The sequence below is a fragment of the Phallusia mammillata genome, chromosome 8, assembly GCF_965637545.1.
Source record: "Phallusia mammillata chromosome 8, kaPhaMamm4.hap1.1, whole genome shotgun sequence".
Classification (NCBI taxonomy): Eukaryota; Metazoa; Chordata; class Ascidiacea; order Phlebobranchia; family Ascidiidae; genus Phallusia; species Phallusia mammillata.
Window position 1 is genome coordinate 1,382,675 of NC_137259.1, and position 18,896 is coordinate 1,401,570.

At 34.7% G+C, this 18,896-nt stretch overlaps 1 protein-coding gene across 4 annotated transcripts in view; it reads right to left on the minus strand.

Moving 5' to 3' along the window:
• Positions 1–18,896, minus strand: part of LOC145203767 (band 3 anion transport protein-like) — a 36,833-nt gene that overhangs the window by 7,008 nt on the left and 10,929 nt on the right. For all 4 annotated transcript variants that reach the window (XM_080076073.1, XM_080076075.1, XM_080076074.1 and 1 more), the window contains 23 exons: positions 18,325–18,445; positions 17,799–17,950; positions 16,567–16,651; positions 16,141–16,239; positions 15,634–15,694; positions 14,386–14,524; positions 13,850–13,991; positions 12,659–12,746; positions 12,136–12,248; positions 11,455–11,617; positions 10,985–11,120; positions 8,642–8,804; positions 8,007–8,124; positions 6,992–7,176; positions 6,170–6,368; positions 5,199–5,402; positions 4,544–4,692; positions 3,942–4,136; positions 2,847–2,982; positions 2,044–2,131; positions 1,604–1,718; positions 846–1,015; positions 86–238 (listed from right to left, as the gene is read on the minus strand). In XM_080076073.1, coding sequence (XP_079932199.1) covers positions 86–238; positions 846–1,015; positions 1,604–1,718; positions 2,044–2,131; positions 2,847–2,982; positions 3,942–4,136; positions 4,544–4,692; positions 5,199–5,402; positions 6,170–6,368; positions 6,992–7,176; positions 8,007–8,124; positions 8,642–8,804; positions 10,985–11,120; positions 11,455–11,617; positions 12,136–12,248; positions 12,659–12,746; positions 13,850–13,991; positions 14,386–14,524; positions 15,634–15,694; positions 16,141–16,239; positions 16,567–16,651; positions 17,799–17,950; positions 18,325–18,445 — 3,174 coding nt within the window. The remainder of the gene's footprint in view (positions 1–85; positions 239–845; positions 1,016–1,603; positions 1,719–2,043; positions 2,132–2,846; positions 2,983–3,941; positions 4,137–4,543; positions 4,693–5,198; positions 5,403–6,169; positions 6,369–6,991; positions 7,177–8,006; positions 8,125–8,641; positions 8,805–10,984; positions 11,121–11,454; positions 11,618–12,135; positions 12,249–12,658; positions 12,747–13,849; positions 13,992–14,385; positions 14,525–15,633; positions 15,695–16,140; positions 16,240–16,566; positions 16,652–17,798; positions 17,951–18,324; positions 18,446–18,896) is intronic.

Consider the following 18,896-nt stretch of genomic DNA (forward strand, 5'->3'; position numbering starts at 1 on the left):
ATTGTGTCAACCATTTGCAAAATCAATGACTTTGCTGCAGAAAATCTTCATCACTACACAAACATATGTGAGACAGTGTATTAACCTGTTCGTATGAGTGATGGAACGCACAGTAGCACAGCAAACCCATGGCATTCCGAACATAGATAGGCCTCCGTTCAACAAACCAAGTAATAAAATGTTGAGGTGAAAACCTGTTCCCTTCTTCAATCGTCGCTCCTTGGCACTGACAATTGTTCTGCAAAACATAATATAAGTGATGATTATTACACAGATTGTCGCACAACAAAATACAAAAACATTCAATGAAAACACATGCATCACACTTTTATAAAATTGTCAGGAATGGGGACGATTTTATCTGGTTTCATGTATTGTGACATGCTTTTATCGGAACATGTGTTATTTTCATATATAACGCAAGGTTTTTAGCGTGTTGGAATTTGCTATTGCTACCACAATTTATCTATAATTTTGGAACACTAAGCACAGATCTGTTCATAAGTTTTTTGCGGTAAGTAACGGCCCAAATAGACGTAAAAATCGACATGTTTTACTGGTGTGGTCCCTCATATCACAGATGATGGCATGAGCATTTGCCGACACGTTTAAATAATGAAGCATGTCGCTTTTTATCTAGACTAGTGCCATTATATTCGTTATTAAACTTATCTAATTCTGATGACTAATTGCAACAGTAAAAGCTAAACCCATTACCCCCTAGAAGTTTTACAAATACAGTATAAAACTGGATGATATTTATGGGCACCAGTCAACAGTTCACGCAGACTTGCGGTTAAGAATCTGATTTCAATCAAACCGCGATATTTTTAAAGTAAACTTACTCTGTGATATGAGATTCCATGAAGATGAGAATGAAGACAAGGAAGGCAGGTAGAGCTGAACCAAATATCATCCACACAGGGAGCGGCTTGTTGGCGTCACCTAGTGGAGGAATGAACCATCCTCTCATGGACGAGTTGGTGGGGGAAATCCCCTTGGGTACGGTCAATTTCTGCATAAAATTTCAATGTGGGGAAAAATGTTAATGACAGTCGTATAAAAAAGTTTTAACAAAAAGTTGAAAAATACGAAAAACAATAAAACTTGCAGAATATACTATAGGTGTTAGGATCCACCTATGAAGTATTTCCTACAACTAAAAAACTGAACGAATAGGTCGCAAACTTTGTGAACCGCTGTGAGTCAGTACAAATTTTGAAAAAGTTGGAATAAAAACAGAAAGGAACACTAAATACGGATCTGTCCATAAGTTTCATGATGAAAATAACTACCCAAAAAAACAAAGCGACATGCTTTATTGTTCAAACGTTTCGGTAAATGTTCAAGCCATCATCAGTGAAATGAAGGGCCACATCACAAATCTTTGTATATCTATGGGTCATGATCTTTGTATATCTATGGGTCATGATCTTTGTATATCTATGGGTCATGATCTTTGTATATCTATGGTCACCAACATGTATCTTACACGTAGAGGCTGAGATTTTATCACCAAGTCGTTTGAAATTCCAGTTATATTGAGAATATTATTTCACCCATAGTTTTTACCCATGTTAGATATATCTATACCCTTATATACCTGTGTATATGTATCAGTGATCGCCAAATCGACCATCAACATTGCGAATATGGCGATAGGAACTCCAAAATCTCCTATAGTGCGACGAACTGAACTTCGGAGGAACTTGCTATTTCTGTTAAAAGAAAGAGAGTTATATTATGAACACAAAATAACTTGTAACATGACGCAGTAAACATGCAGCTTAATTTGCACAAGTGGACGAATCGTTTATTTAATTTTTTTTCAAATTATTTTAAGTAAAATACTTCAAGAATATTTTTGCCAATTCTGTCCCAACAAAAAACACCATTTTCGTAACTAAATAACTTTGGTGAATTGCGTTTTGATTAAAAATGTTGTTTAATCGATGTTTCGAAATAGTACAAGAGAGATACAAGTAAACGCTTTACATTGCAACCAATGGTTTTGAAATACAAAGTTACCCAAGTTGAACTTACTTGAACTCGCGGAGGAAGTAAGCGATGATAAAAGTCCCGAACATGAGAAGAGTGGAGAGCAGAGCTGTGTTGGGCTGATTCAGAATTTCTACAAAAACAAAAAAATTTAAAAAACACACATTGAATAGCAGATCTCAGACCCCAATACCCAACCATAGTTAACAAAACACAAATTTCTATCAAGCATCAAAAAACGTAGTTATATTGCAATTTAAACGCATTTTTGATAAAATTGATTGACATCATCAGAGAAACGATGCAAATCAAAAGATGTCATGCGATGTTTGAAACATTTGAACTACAAACGACTAGACCAGTGGTTCCCCAACGGGAATGAATTTTACCCAAGCAAGGAATTTTAAAGCTTTAGAGGAGGAATTTACTGCAACTCATTTAAGTGGTTTTTACATACATACAGCTCTAAGAATATAACGTGTGAAGTTGATAAAAGACCAATTTTTAAATGTCCTTTGTCTGGATTAGCATCTGCTATGTAGTATATTGGGGAGGAATGAGAATGTTTAAAATGGTCAAGGAAGGAAATTCGTCGGAAAACGTTGGAAACCACTGGACTAGACTATAAAACTTTGTTGCTTATTTTGTTCTGTGTCAAGCAACCCTTAAACTCGGTGTGATGTTCTTAGCTTCAGTTTAAAGTGAATTAAACAAGTAACTCACCACCAGTACAAGATTGCTGCGTTCTATGGCACTTTAACGGCAGTATGGATTTAGTTAATCTACTGTTTTAGTCATTTAACATTAAGTGTAACTTCAGTATCAAGTGAATAACACAAGTATCTTACCACCAGGCAGGTTAATCTCAGTTGTTCCATTTGTGGAGTTTGTAAGATTGACCAGCAGGGGAGGAGGGTTGGAACAGTTGTATTCGCCAGTTACATTAATAGAGTAATCGCTCTTAAGAGGGTGGGCAATGAAAGTCTGAAAGAAACAAATTAATCGAATAACTTGAAAATCATTAAACTTAAACAGTGGGCGAAACTGAGTCACGAAAAACCCAAAAGTGTGTTATATATTACAGCAGGGGTGTCAAACGTGCGGCCCACCAACAGTTTTTGTGCGGCCCGCGAAATAACTTTTAGAAGTTATATGTGTTTCACTCAGGGGGAATAGCCTGTCAGACACGTGAGTTTACATGATACAATCATTCTCTTTGACTGGTATATGTAGCGTTTTAATAAGATGAGAGAAATAGCCCATCATCAGAATCAGCAGTTGCGATTGTTGCGTCATTGTATGCTATTGTTTTCTCACAAATCAATAAAGCACACTTGGTTATTTCACTCTGCTACACTGTTTATTTCGTTGTTAGTTTTCACAATATTATTTTTTAATGTAGCTAATTGCATTAATGAACATTTAACTGTTTAATCATGCAATATTTTTGTTGTCACATTACACTGCAACAACTGTTTCGTAAGTGCGGCCCTCGACTTAATGACAGGTTTGGTTTTGGCTCTCAAAGCAGTTTGAGTTTGACATCCCTGTCTTACAGTACAATTTTGTGATGTACTCTGGTCTGCATTATAGTTGTAGTGGGTCGAGCGCGGGTTTCGGCTTCAGTCTTTTCTGGAAACTGGCATGATTAAAACCTGACATTACACTTGTAACGTAATTTCAGGTTCGCTTTTTTACAAAATTTAGTTCGGCCGCGTTTTGGGCTTGAACGTCTGGGATACGGCCTGGGTCAAAAAGTCAGTTTCATGATTTCATTGTGCTGTTTTTAAACAATGTATTGTCGAACATTCTTTTTTACACCACAGTTCATATCGGGCGCGAGATATTAAGACTTTATTTCTGTTGGTCGCCCTTTAAGCTTGTTTGCTAAATTAAACTTTATTGGGTTTTCCTCAATTTTAAGCTCACAATTTTTTTCTTACTTTAGCCAATTTGTTGAAAGTCTCATAGATGAAGATGAGAGAGATAAGAGCAGCGAATATATCTTGTGTGAATCGGGAAACGTATCGAACCAGGAATGAGCCTTCGAACATTGCAGTGAAGATACTAATGACGAAAATCCATAAACCAATCCAAACTCTTGTAGCAAGGAAAGGTAAATCGTTCCCAATGCAGAACTGAAAGAAATCGAAAATTTGAGTCGACGTGTGCAATTGATTTTTTTCAAACAATTTTCTTTTGATTCTATTCACAAGATAAATTTTAGGTAATGTGAAAGAAAACTATAAAAGCTCTTTATTTTTTCGAACACAATTGCGAGAAGAGTTCAACAAAGTTGATATCATGCCTGGCAGCAACAGCTTATAAATTGAAAAGTATACAAGTTTATAATAAATTCATGATTAAACCAAGCTTTTGAAAATAATTCTCCATCTCATGAGAACATATTTACCAAGTAAAAGAATTAGTAAGTCACTCTAAACAATCGAAATTAAACAAGTAAACATGTTAATCACATGGTAAAGTAAAAAGAAATAACCAAAATCCTAACTTGTATGCATTGAAACTCGTTAGCAATACTCACATTGTACACAGCTTCTTCGAACACAAGTAACGGCCCGGTTGACCCGACCACAAGTAGAGGTTGACCAGAGAAAAGACCGAACATGCATCCACCAATACAACACCCCAGTATCATCTCGGACACGCCCATAAGTGTGTGAGTCTTCTCCCCTGTGATTGGTAAATTTTAATAAACTTGTTTAAAACGAGGAATGGGCAACATTACAGCCTTATGGACTATGCTTGTATTTTTCAAGTTAAATCTTTATTAGTTATGTAAGTGACAATTCATTGTCAGATATTTCAGTTCATTGTAAACTTTGGTTAATTTATTTTATTCTTGGATGCATTTTTTTAAATAATCTTTAACTCAAAGCTAAAATAAATTTGGTGCAAAACAGAGCGGCCACGTTGTCAAAACTGCAAAGTGCATAAAAAAGGATTATATTCCCCGTTAATCGGTTGGTGTAGACCAGAGTTAGGCCCCAAACAGAGGGCGTTTGGCCCTAAGCTAAAAGTAAAAGGCGAAATTTTTTTAAACCGGAATTAGGCCAAAAAAATTACAAACAAAAAATAAGAAACAAACAAAAATAAAAAAGACCACAAAAAATCCTTCATAAATATTTCTAAACATAAACCAGAAAAAAATAAGTTTTAGTGTTTGCAACAGAACCCACCAAGCAAGCCACCGAAGGTTATGGCCGGAGAGAGTGCAGCAAAGTAGATGAAAATAATTGAAGCCAAACACTGGAGGTTAAATGCATCAGTAATATCACTCAAATACTTCGGATATCTGCGCTTCACATCTTTAATGAAACCACCGAAAAATCGACCAGTCCGTTTCAGGGGGTCGTCTTCTGGCGGTGGAACCTTTTCATCGTCTGTGGAGAAAAAGAAATAAAATTTGAGTTTTGTAATTTGGTAAATGCTGCCTTATTAATTAAATCTCCTTGCAAGTAAAGCAAAGGGTTGCGAAGGTTCAGGGTAATTAATTCATGACTGCGGAGAATTTCAAAGTCAAAACACTAAATCTGTCTCTGTATTTTTATTTTTTTAGACAAACAAATGCATTTCGCTTACACAAACATCATCAGTGTGCGCTAAAAACGTTGTCCAAAGAAATAATTTTGCAATTTCATTGTGTTGAGTACAAATGCTTTTGGCAACAAATCAAAACAAGGTTATAGCATTCTTAACAGTTAAAAGTTAGCTACACGATTAGTACTGTGACAAGGCTTTGGCATGACATAACTAATCAAAATCGGTTAATCCGGATCTTCGCCTAATTTGGACAAAACTTAAGATACATGTGATTTGTTATGTGGTTAGGCTTCAACTAATCGACATCGGTTAATCCGGGTTTTTGTCTCATCCAAATATTTGTTTGGCCCAAACGCGTCTGGATTGTATTTATAAATTTTTGCGCATCATTATGCCAGGTTTTTCAGATATCGGCCGAACACAGAACATTAAATTGAGAACTTAAGTGATGGCTTGTCTCACTTTGGAAACAAGCATTGCACAAGCCGCAGTTTTCCAATTTTTAAGCAGCAGAAATTTTAAGTCGTTCTGTCCCATTTCTACAGACCGATTTTCACCAACACTCAACACTTTACTAAACCTGTTGTATGAAAACCACACAACCCACCGATTTCTTTCGGTTTGTCTTTCCGTTTTTTCTTCTCTCTTCTTTCGGCGAGTCCCTTTTGATACTTGGAGATGTTTTGAAGTAGATCCGGGTTTTCAAGTTGACCTGGCGGCAAAACGATCGAATCATCCAGAAACTCATTAATCGCACGCAAGAGGTCAATCCGGTTCATCGCTCCATATGCCATCACGTGGAACTCCTACATAATTGCAACAGTTACTACATTTGATCATTTTAAGCAATAAACGAAATCCAAGTGTGCTTGACAAATACAAAACGAATCTTTAATAATATAATGGTTGAAAACGGATAAAGTATAAAATTAGAAAGGTGACTTTCCTATATTTTGCCACTTAATATTTTTTTATGTTTGTCATCAAAACACGTAACAAGCACAACCTGATAGCATTTCAAACATCCCGATATTGAACCGGAACGGCTCCTGTCGTCGGTTCAAATCTCACCGCAGCTTACATTTTTTTAGCCTACGCCTTGCTATATATGGCAATGCTTGGTGCCCAGTAGATTAGGGACAACGTCTTTAATAGGCCTGGTGTATAACAATATGAGTTACAAAGTATTAATTTAATACCCAGACGTATCTACTGATAAAGACAAATGGTAAAAATCCTAGTACTGAAAAACGTTTTTTCTGTCTGTCCAGCGATATATTTTGATCAAATAAGTAACGTCATCATTGTTTATCTTACAACATTGTTCTCGATATGATTGGTAACGCATTATTTAATAAGAAATTACTTTTTATTCCCAAAATGCGTAAAAATCTATACAAAAACATAACAAATCCCGCCCATGCCTTACCTGGTCAGCCATGAGTGTAGATATAGATCGACCGATTTCGTGGTAGTCAAAGTCCTGCTTTGATGGACCGAGCAGAACAAATATAAACCGGACTGGAATGGGTAGAGCGACCACATTTTCCAGGTCAGTTCCTTGTGCGAGTCGAACAAATGCCAAAGTTGGTTGCTCAAGATAATCCACATTACCTGGGAATAAATGAGAGTTTAATGAGTGAAAATAACGACCCAAAATCATCAGTGAACACTAATGATGACATGAGCATTTGCCGAAACGTTTAAATAATAAAGAATTTTACGTAAAGGAGAGTTGATTCATAGTTATTTTTTAAGTTACGCTGTTCTCTCGTCTTTTTGCTGCTTCTACTGGTTTTTCTTGCTATTTGGGTTTAACATTTTTATTTCTATTTGAGATGGCATAAGAATAGTCGTTATGATTTTCTATAAATATGTTGGCTTGTCTGTTTTTTTGTCACGTTCCGTATGGTTCGATAAAACAAAATTTGCAGGAAAGCAGAAGTTTCAATAAACGCTGTTGTTCGTATCATCAGGGCAAAGCTTAAACGTTAAACCGTCAGTGTTTAATGCTTGCATCTTTAGGGTAAAAGCATGAAATCATTCTAACCAAAAAATCATGTGTTTGAAAAAACACAAAGACGTTAATAGAAGGAAGTAGATGGTGGAGAGTGCTGAATAGTTTAAACACGTGAGGTAAGTTGTTATTGCAAACAGAAAAAGACAAAACAAATTTAAAACCCTGAAATAAATTTATTTTCTTGTATCTCTACAGCTCATTAAAATACAACGCTTTTACTACCTGTGGTTTACAGGGTGAAAAGTCTAAATACACAACATTAGAAACACATCCATCTTCTGCGTAAACTTTAAAACATTCTATAGTCCTTCTTGGTTGAAAGAGAAAAACAACACCCGAGACAGACAGCAATAAAATGTGCACAAACAAAATACGTCCCCTCCACTGTAGGTGGTCTAAGAATTCAGAATATTTTCCAACTTACCGACCAACACAGCAGTGGCTTCAGCACCCTCAGGAATTTTACGCATAATTTTGAGTTCTTTTGTTGATGGCCCAGATGTCACGATGCCAGCAGAGCTTTCAGGGCGATAATTCCCTTTCTGTTGGAGGAAAAAAAATTAGAGATGCCTAACAGTTAGGAATTCAAGTTTTCTAAATGAAAGAGAACAACCAAAGGTTTTTATAAAATCATTCAATCATTTTATTATAATGCAGTACTAATACAATACTAAAAAAGTTCTCAAACTAAATTTTTATGCTTCAGGGATAGGGGTAAAATTTTTTATGCTTCAGGGATAAGTAAAAAATGTGTACTGTAAAATATTGGTGTAATAAAGACACTTGTATTCCTTGAAAACTACGAAGTGTCAAATGAGAGAAAAATGAGATTATTTAAAATAGTCTTCTGCAGCTAAATACCAGACATTAAAACTACCAAAGCGAAAAATAGTTTAATACATTTATACAGGTGCCAAGTTACACAATAAAGCCAAAACATTGGGTTACTGATCAATACACCCATTTAAAGGCCAAAAAGTGGTAATACTAGCAAACAAACTCAATTATGTGAAGTAAAGCTGCTGGAAAAACTGAAAGTAAAAAAGTTTAAAGTCTCACCTCCATGTCCGACTCTGACATGAGAGGCTGAGTTCCTTCTGCTTGTGTTGAACTTGCATTGGTAGCTGTGTGTAGTCGAGAAGCGTAACTTTGATTTGTGAAGAAACTACTGATGCTTGCTTGTGACAGATTGTATGGGAAAGCTGTCTGTGGTATGATGTGTCTGGAAATAAACATGTTTGTTTTATTTTCATTAAACACCTTGACATTTTTGCATCAAAACATGTTCAAACATTTTAAACATTATGAGCTGATCGAAATGTTGCATGTAGCTTGAGATGCTGAACAATTAAAATGTTTCTATAATGCTTTTTGGATAAAGTTAAAAAAAAATTTGATAAATTTGTTAGTTTGAAAAATATAATAAAATGTTCAACAAGTTACTTTTTTGTTTGAAATCATGAAAAATTGGATGATAATAAGTTTTTGCCTCTAAATTTTTAGGCAAGAGTGTTCATAAAATGGTGGGGAGTTTTCAGTCAAAACAGCATTTTGTTTTGCTTTAAAAATAAAAACAAAAAAAATCACAACTAAATGAAGTAATTTCATTTGTGAAACTTAAATCATTAAAAAAGTAATTACTTGTAGTCCATGTATAAACATTAATATATTATACATGAATATGTGATTTTTTATTTCATGGTCAAAAAAAAAACTTGTTTCAAAAAATTAAATCGCAGTGGGTGGTGTAAATGGCAACATTTTACAATTTTTGAATTTATAATGAAATGGTGGGCTTGTGTTTTTGACAGTACATATTTTTTAGGGTTTGGTGTTTATGTCACACAAGTTTGCTTTTAGTTGTTTTAAATGCATTTAGTTTTACAAGCAGCAATAAACTAAAACAAGCGAAAACCTGACATTATGTTAATTTAAGATTGTGTTTTCCTCACACTTGATTTTTTGGTTGTTAGTAGATGTCATGAATTAACTCAAAAAGTAAAACTCAACATCAAAACTTTTAGTTTTCAGCAAAGAATCCTACACAAACTAATTTCATTTGATTTTAGATCTAGTAAAACCATACAACTGTTCATTTAATGACTGTTTTTATTCCAGAAATAATCTAAAAAATGAAAAGTAGGTCTAACATTTTATACTAAAAAGAGGGGCACCAAAACGATAAAATTTTAGGATCAAAACATACAATATTATTATTACAACAACAAAACTTATATAATATGATAATAGGGAAAGTAAAGTTATGTTACAATTTAAATAAACTTCAAAACAGTTTTACAACATGTTTACATAACATGTGCAACTACTCCACATTTCTATTGTATTAGGAAAAGGTGAAAAATCAATTGAAAAACAGATCGTATATCTTGCAGCGCTGATTGTTCAGCAACAGCGTGAAAGAACACAGCAGCTGTTCTAACATCGCAAGCAAACGACATATGTGCAAGGAGAAATCAAAATAAGGTAAATATGCATGTGACAGGCAAACTGAAGCACAGTAAGCATGCGCGTTTGATTTGCCAACCTTTTATCCCGGGTATTGGAACCTTGTCCAGAGGAATGGCTGCACACCAAAGGATAAATATAACTCTTATTAAAGTTATTTTTATTTATTTATTACCTAATCGCCTACAACTACTTACAGCGCTTTACAATGTAAAATGATAATTTTATATTAACCAGAAAATTAAACTGCTGCAAATATAGCCTCAAATGAAACAAACAGCTAGGTTCAAACAATAATCTTCTTATTTATTAAGAGACTAATTGCCTTAGAGACTAAATCTAAACAATTCAGTCAAATTAAACTGTTTCATCAAAACATCTTTTAGAAGAGCTTTGAGATCTTGTCTGGGCTGCAGCAAAATGTCAGAATCAAACAAAATAAAAAGTTGTCTTTGCAGCTGCTCTTTTAAGCAATAATGCTGAACTATATGGCCGGGTGTAACTATTGCTTACAAATGTCCAAAATTGTAAATATAGTGCTGTGTTAAGATGCAGACAGTGCACACTGTTATGTATTGGCATGGTGCTTTTACATAGTGCTGTATTGATAAAGGTATTAACGCAGTGGTTCTCAAACTTTTTTTTCTTGAGACACCCCTGGAAAAGTTTTCTGGACTTGTGACGCAGCAGTAAATAAAAGTTAATGAGGAAACTTATTATTAAAGTTGTGTTTAATGATACAACAATAAAAAGTCACGAAATGGAACTATTCTGCGACGCCCTTTAAAAATTGAAACGACGCACCAGGCCATCACAACGCACAGTTTGAGAACTATGGTATTAATGAGTCAATAAAAACCTGCAAATAAACAAGCAACTAGAATTGGAAACAAAACTTTCAAGCAAATCCGCACTTGTGTAATATAAACAACATACTTATGTTTGGAGAGCAGGACTTTCAGAATGTTGCCTTGGTCTTCAGCTCGGATCTGTCCTGTGTTCACCATCTCTTCAACCACCGCGTTGGCGACGTCGCTCAGATTTTCCTTTTCAACATCCAACATAACAGCACCTGACATAGAAGTGAAAATCAATTGACCAAAATCTACACTCAACCATCATAACTATGAATTTATTACAGACTTCTATAAACACAACAGAACAGAAATGCTTAAAATACTTTTTGCTATTTAATGCAGCCAGTTATTAAGCATGGATTCCCATTGTTAAGGGTTATCTGTGGTAATCTAAAGGCAATTAGTTACAAATACCTGTATATGATTAAGGTGCATCACCTGATGTCTTAAACAGACAGTTAAAAACAATACTGTTGTACATTGTACTAAGTATCTTTTAAATTTTTACAAACAAGTTTTTTATTTCTTGAACAAAACAAAGTTGCAAACCTTTTTCGATCATTTTTCTCAGTTCCAGCAAACTGTGGAAAGACAGGGAAGCCACCCTGGGTTTTCCCCACATCTGAGATTCTTCCACATCTTCTTCGAACTTAATCCATCGAGCTGTTTCCTTCCATTCACCACTCACAAGCTCATCAAGCTCAACAAACACCTAAAAACATTTCAACATTAACTTTAGTAGGGTATTTTCAGCCTCTAAATGTGGGGTGGGCAACCTTTGTCACTGTGGGGCGGATTACAAATGTCAAAATTGGATCGCGGGTCGCACCTTTATATAACACAAGGTGATTTTACTTTTTGCATGCCAAAAATGCCTTACTACAAGTAAAATTGCATTTGATTCTAGCAGCATATTGTCAGGTCACAGAAAAATAGCACCAGGCACACTAATCTGCTCAAAAAAATATAATAATTGGACTAATTTGTCAGTACATTTGAAATCCAAGTGTCTCTGCAGGCCGCACAACTTTAATCAATGGGCCGCATGTGGCCCACAGGCCGCAGGTTGCCCAACCCTGCTAAACATTACTTTCTGCTCATGACTTTCAACTTCTAATTCCAAACAGGAGTAACCATTTTTTTAATTTTAGTGTTTCAATTAGCCCGTTTACATGGCCACTTGGAAAGTGGCCTTTTCAAAGAGGGCCGACCGGAAAAGGTGAAACCTACCTCATGTGGTTTTCTGTCATGAGTCATTTTCATCTCGGTTCGTATCTTACGACGTTTCACTGGACGATGAAGCAGATGTTTGCGGATTCCTGTACGATCCTCAAACCTGTGACCTAAATAAACAAATCCTCCAATTAGGCAAAATTCAATATTAAAGCATCATGCCAATACATGATAAGCTGCAGACAGTGCACACTACAAGGTATCTTAAAGTGATAGTTGAGTGTTGAACTCAAAAGATTGTAAGGAAGTTGCACTAGCTAATAGAGGCCATGTCTCGGCACCTGCTGCACTGTAAGACATTACAGCTTGAAACAGTGTGAACTTTCTGCAGCTTATGAAGTATATTTCATGTTTAGGAATTCTTTGCATGAAACCACACTGTTTAAATTACTGGGTAGAAAAATAGATGACATTTGGTGTCATGGGTTTACCATACAAATCTAAAACTTCAACTAAAAACAAAAAATGTTTTTTTATTGAAACAGGTGACATTGGGATGCAATTATGTGAAGGAGATTACTTTGCATTTCACTCTTATCTGCTCCTCCTAAATCTTCCTCATCATCTGATCCAACTGTGATCTTTGGGATCTTGAATGTGTCGACATCCTGAAAGGAAAAACAAGTTTTAATGCAAGAGAAAAACTTTCACCAACAAATAGAAAGTATTCTGAGCAAATCAGTTAAGAAGAACATAAATTCATAACTTGGATCAGACTTTTCAAGCCTATGTCTTGCTGATGATTCGGTAATGCCTTCAATGAGCCTGGCATAATATGGTTTATAGAGTAAAACAAATTACATTGGGCCACAATTTACATGCAAAAAGTGTGAATAAACACAAGAAAAGTGGCTTTCTACATGTTGCCAATTTTCTTGTAACAATTATTTTCTAGGAGAACACAAAGTTTGTTCATTTAAGTACTGTTGATTTATTTTAATACTGGTTTGAAATATGCTGAAGATTTTTCCAAAAAAAAAACGAATGCAACTTGTATTATGTCTTGTATTTGCTGTTTATCACCGACGAGTGATAAGTGATCAACAACTTATCAAGAACAACTAGCCGTAGGAGAAAACAACACGTCTATATACAGGTTTGTCATAAATAGATCTGATCAACATCGATCTTGGGCCAAACCCAGCCACATGGATATCTCTACTTCAGCTGTATGGAAATGACAAAGCGATGCACAAGTAATCCCTCTATCATTGGGAATAACACAGGCTAATTGGAAGTTTGAAATTATCATGTAGGTGTGTGATTCTGTATTCAAACTGTCAATAATGTTAAATAAAATATTCAAGCTACATTTGAAAAAGGACCTGTTGTATAAATGAGACTCTGATTCAAAATTTAGTAACTTTCAAGCATAATTTCTTAAATTCGTCCTGACAATTTTGTAACAATGCAAATTAAGGTAACAAGTTTATTTAGGCAAAACAGTTAAACTTATCTACCCATACATATAACTTTACCTCAAAGCCAGATTTATCAAGTTCTAGCTTATTGAATAAAGACAATTTATGGCAAAAAGGTTTTAGTTTACAAAGCACATTCAGCCATGTGTTCTTTTGTTTTTAAAGCAAATGTATTTCACTTTTACAGTGTCATCTATATACTTTTTCAAACAGAATTTTTATATTCATTAACACTGACTGCAGTAACCACATGAAACTATGATTACTGAACGATCACATGACATACGAACCTTAAGTTGGTCACCAGCAAGTCGTCGTTGGTTGGCATCGTCATGTTTGTGACGTCGCTTGTGATGATGGTTATGATGTCGATGTTTTTTGTGCTTCGATGATTTCTTTTTACCATCTGTTTTGGTTTTCTCATTCACATTCCTACATACAGAAAAATATGTTTTTAAAGTCAAAAACAGTGATGTAAGTTGTTATGGTTGAATAAAGACCATAAAAAATGTTCCAATATCAACAAAAACTAATTACATAGATCAAAAATCTCAAAGATATATTTTTGTTTTAATATTTTTAAGACGTTTGCCATGATATTGGTATTAATGTTAATGTGCTGATAAAAAATAATGCACTTTTATAAATTAAACAAAGTATATGAATTTTTTAAACTTGGGTTGTGTTTCGAATTTCATAAACTAGTTTACTGCACCTAGATTTTTGCACAAAAATTTATAGCCAAACTGATACAGTAGCTTCCTTTTTTAATTCACAACGATACCAGAAGATGTAGCATTAAATCCATACTAAAGTGATAACTTACACAAGAGGCCTTTGGCTGTTTTCAGCATCGGATGTAGCAGAATCAGACGAACCTTCAGAGAAAGATTTTCCTGAACTTCGCAAAGATGAGAAACTTCCAGGTTTATCAGATGGTGGGAATGGAGTCCCAGCTGTTGTGGCTAAAACATTGGTTTCATGATTAGTATTGTGGAAAAAATGCAAGTTTCCATGTTTGGATATAAACATATGCTCAATTTCAGTACAGAAAATAAATTAATACAATTAATATCCACCCTATTACTAGGTGAAATCCATATATCATAAATTAACAGTGGATGACTTCAGACTTGTCAAAGTTTTCAGTGTGTTATTACACACGATTGTTGTCTCCATCCCTCGCACCAATGTCTATGGTGACTCATGATCGATAATAAAGATTATCACCATAAAGTGCTTCAAGATTGAATGTAAATATATATTGAGTCCAAAAAAATGTGGCAATTACCAACTTAAATTTGTAGATTTTAAACCTATTGCAATCATGCAAAAATTTCTGATCAACACACAAAAACGGTGCAAGGATTCATTTTGAAACATCATACAAATACTTTGATGTATTAAATTTTTGTACAATGCCACAAAATCAATATTTCAAAATATAATGAGTCACAAGCAAAATTTTATCATGTGACATGTGACTAATGACTCATCCGATTGTGCAGGGCGACTAATCACTTTTAGCAATACCTTGTATTGAAGATTGTCTATTACACACTGCACGATTTTAAAAATTCCATATTACCTAATATAGCACACAGTATTGCAAAATTTAATTCTCAATGACCTAACTGTAAAAAGATAAAACTCAACTGCAGACAGTGCACATTGTTTCGACCTATAAGATCTCATCAGTGCAGCTGGCGACAAGAGATAGGCCGTATTGGTAAGTGGAGCTATCCAACATCACTCCAGTTTGTTGTGAGTAACAGTGTGCACTGTCTGGAGCATCATTTATTCATTTATTGCCTCTATGCTTTTACATTGATAAATCTTAACATTAAGACATTGCACTACAAACTGGTAAAGCATGCATTCATATATTTCGATGAGATTTGAGTTCATGGTGTTCAAAGTACTCCCAAAAAATAATATCAATTTTTTGCCAAAACTGACAATAACATTTAAAGACTAACCAACAAAGACAAAAAAATTGGAATTGAAAGTGCAAAATGTTTGCAAAAAAGAAAAATGTCTAATTATTGAAAATATAGACAGAAAACCAATTTACCAGCTTGATTTTGAGGATCTGCTGATTTTTGTGGTGTTTCAGTTCCAACAGTAAACATCACCTGAAATTATCACATACAGTTGTTAAAACTAAACTTTCAACACTTAAATCCAGAAGTTGTTGAACCAGTTATTTGTATTCACCATTTAGCAAACATAATCTACCGACAAAATAGGGAATATACTGACAAAAATGGCCATGAAAAGTAACTTTATACCCACAAGTTTCAATTGAATAGTGTTGCACACCAAAATAATATATGTGTCTTAAGCTGAGTTTATACACATCTACTCTAGCATTTTAAGTTCAAGTATATAGAAATGTTAGCGTTAAAATTTACAAAATTGTCATAAACTATAATATCTATCAAACATTGCATCACTATAACCTTCCCACATGAAATATAATTGTCATTCAACTCATATTAATAACTTCACTTGATGTTACAACATCTGTGATGTCAACACGACCTTCAGGTCAAATGTCAAAGTTCATAACAGTGCTTACGTTAGTCACAGCTTCAACGACATTCTTCCCAACAGCTTCGGAATTTCCATCACCACTCTTGCTTCCGTCCTGGGACTTTAAACCTTGTTTTGTTGGACTCTGTTCAATGCAAAGTGTTTATGTATTGAGAAAAGTTGGTTAAAAAATAGGGACTTGTAAAAAAATGACGACAAAAAAGTTTGGGTGACAATAATACAAACAAAAACGTTTTTTTACAAGTTTTAGAGATATACAAAGCAGAGTACATTTAGTAAAAGCATCATTACTTTTTCGTTGTTTAGGTTTTCAAAACAAAATATTTGCCTTTAAAAAATCTGAAATTTGTTCAAGCAAAATGATAAAAAAAAATTTTTTCCTTTTAAATAAATTACAAAATTTATGTAGGTATGAATATGTTACATGTGTGGTACACAATAAATATCATACTTTTCTGCTTCCACGCTGATCATTATCTGGTTCATCCATTTCTTGGGTGCTATTATCTCCACCTGTTCCATCACCTCCATCTTTTCTGTTGAATATTCCAATAAACACATTACATAACAATAACTTATTTCTGGTTAGGATCCCTAAAACCGTGAACTGTGTACTAAAGGTTTGTGTAAAAACCAATGCAAGAACACCCTGAGCATATTATACTGAAATCATCCAATGAATAAACTTAAAGGAAATAAATTTATTGACGCGAATATTTCATGCCAAAAGTAAACGGACCAGTCTACAGGGAAAACAACATACATCTATTTTATGAGTCCAGAAACCACAAATGTTTGTTCAATCGACAGCCAATCTACTCATGATAGAAAACAGTGCTTGGTGTGTCATGACATTTATTATATGTCCCACAGCAATACCCAATCACATGCTAATAATTTCAGTTTAAAATACACAAGCAATACACAAGGGCATCCTAATGACATCAGTGTATTTGAACCAAAAATTTGCCCGGATTTGGCCAAGATTTGGATTAACCGATGTTGATTAGTTAAAGCCTTTCCACATTATAAATCATTTGTACCTCAAGTTTTGTCCTATACCAATATACGAACATCTGGATTGACCGAATCCAGTTTAATTGAGGTTAACTATACAAGAGACCAATTTAACAATTTAAAAATGTTATTCATTCACATTTTGGTAAAACACGAGTCCCCGAACAACTCCTGGCAAGGGTTCGAATTAGATTTTTCTAGCCTACGCCTTGCCATATGGTGGTGAATGCTTGGTGACCAGCTGATTCGGTATAACACCTTCAATGGGCCTGGCGTACTGTGATTTATATATAAGTGTGCCGTAATCGCTGGTCTGCATACACGCTTTAGGGCTTCCTAGTATGAATATATTTATCTTAGCTGATATGGTCGAACTGGCCATCCCCTATTACGAAGCTGACATGTGCAGCATACAAGGCAGTGCAACGGTGCTGGTGATTCGACTTTCGGCGGATTCTCCACTCCATCGTTGTGGGTTCGAATCCCACTGCAGTGTAGAGTTTTCTAGCCTGTGCCTTGCCATATGGTAATGCTTGGGTTGGAGGAGTGTTTTGGTATAATGACTCAAAAAGGTCTGGCGTACTATGATTTATAGGTTATCGATTTAAATTTTAAGTTAAAGATTTAATTTCTAAAACAAGGCAAACAAAATCACATATTCCGAACCTTTCACTTTCTCCACCATCTTCCTCATCCTGATCTTCCTCTCCTTCATCATCACTGTCATCCTCCTCATCACTCTCATCCTGATCCTCATCTTCCTCGGGGATGCTCATTGTTCGACTCCTCATGGTCGCCGTTAGCAACTTTCTCTTGCTCTGTGTCAAACAATTTACACTTAGATGCCAATTTTTTAAACATTTTCGATAGATACAATGTGTTAATTATTCATATAGAAACAGAAACATGCTTGCTTTGTTCATTTTAGGAAAAGCATAATTGTTTTCACTATCACATTAAAATGTGGTGTTGTGTTTAGAATGTGAGATGGTATTCATTACTGATGTCCTTACAGTTAAAAGTTATGGCCACTTAAAGGAACCTTTGATTTAATGTTTAAGTTTTGAGGCAATAAGTATATAACTCAGTTGAACTTTTTTGTATTTTTGACCTCTTTAAACTGAATTGCTTTCGTTTAGGTATATATTTTGATTTTTTGTAGATGATTATAAACTGCTTCGTTTTCAGATACCTTCTTCTTTTTCCCCTTCTTTCGGCGTCGCTTGTCAAGATGACCGTCAGCTTTCTTCCCAACCTGTTTGGAAGATCCAGACCCAGAAGAAGAGGAAGATCTGTGCCGTCTACGCTTGGTGCTGAACAAAAAATCAAATCAAAATCAAGTTGCAATTTTGATCACATATATATCAGTATTTATTACATAAGTCAGGCTATTGTCATTCATGCAAACCAGTGACAAGAGAAGACCTGAGAAATAAATCTTTTAACCAAGGTCATGTACACTTTGTAGGTATGAAGCAACAAAGCAGGGAGTAAGTGTAAAAATAAAAGCTTTCTAGTGAAAAGTAAACTATCAGTATGATCAGAATATTTCTTTTTCCCCAACTATGCCGCATAATGAGTAAAAATTTTGTCAATTTTTGTCAAAATTTTATTTTCATTGCAAAAAAATTATTTGTCATTGTGATTGTAGACAAAAAGTTACAATTAACGAAGACCGTGTCAAAGAAGTAGAATGGCTAAAACAGTAAAAAACTGCTGGTGTAAACCACTTTTTATGGTCAAGGTTTATTGTGATTTCGTTTA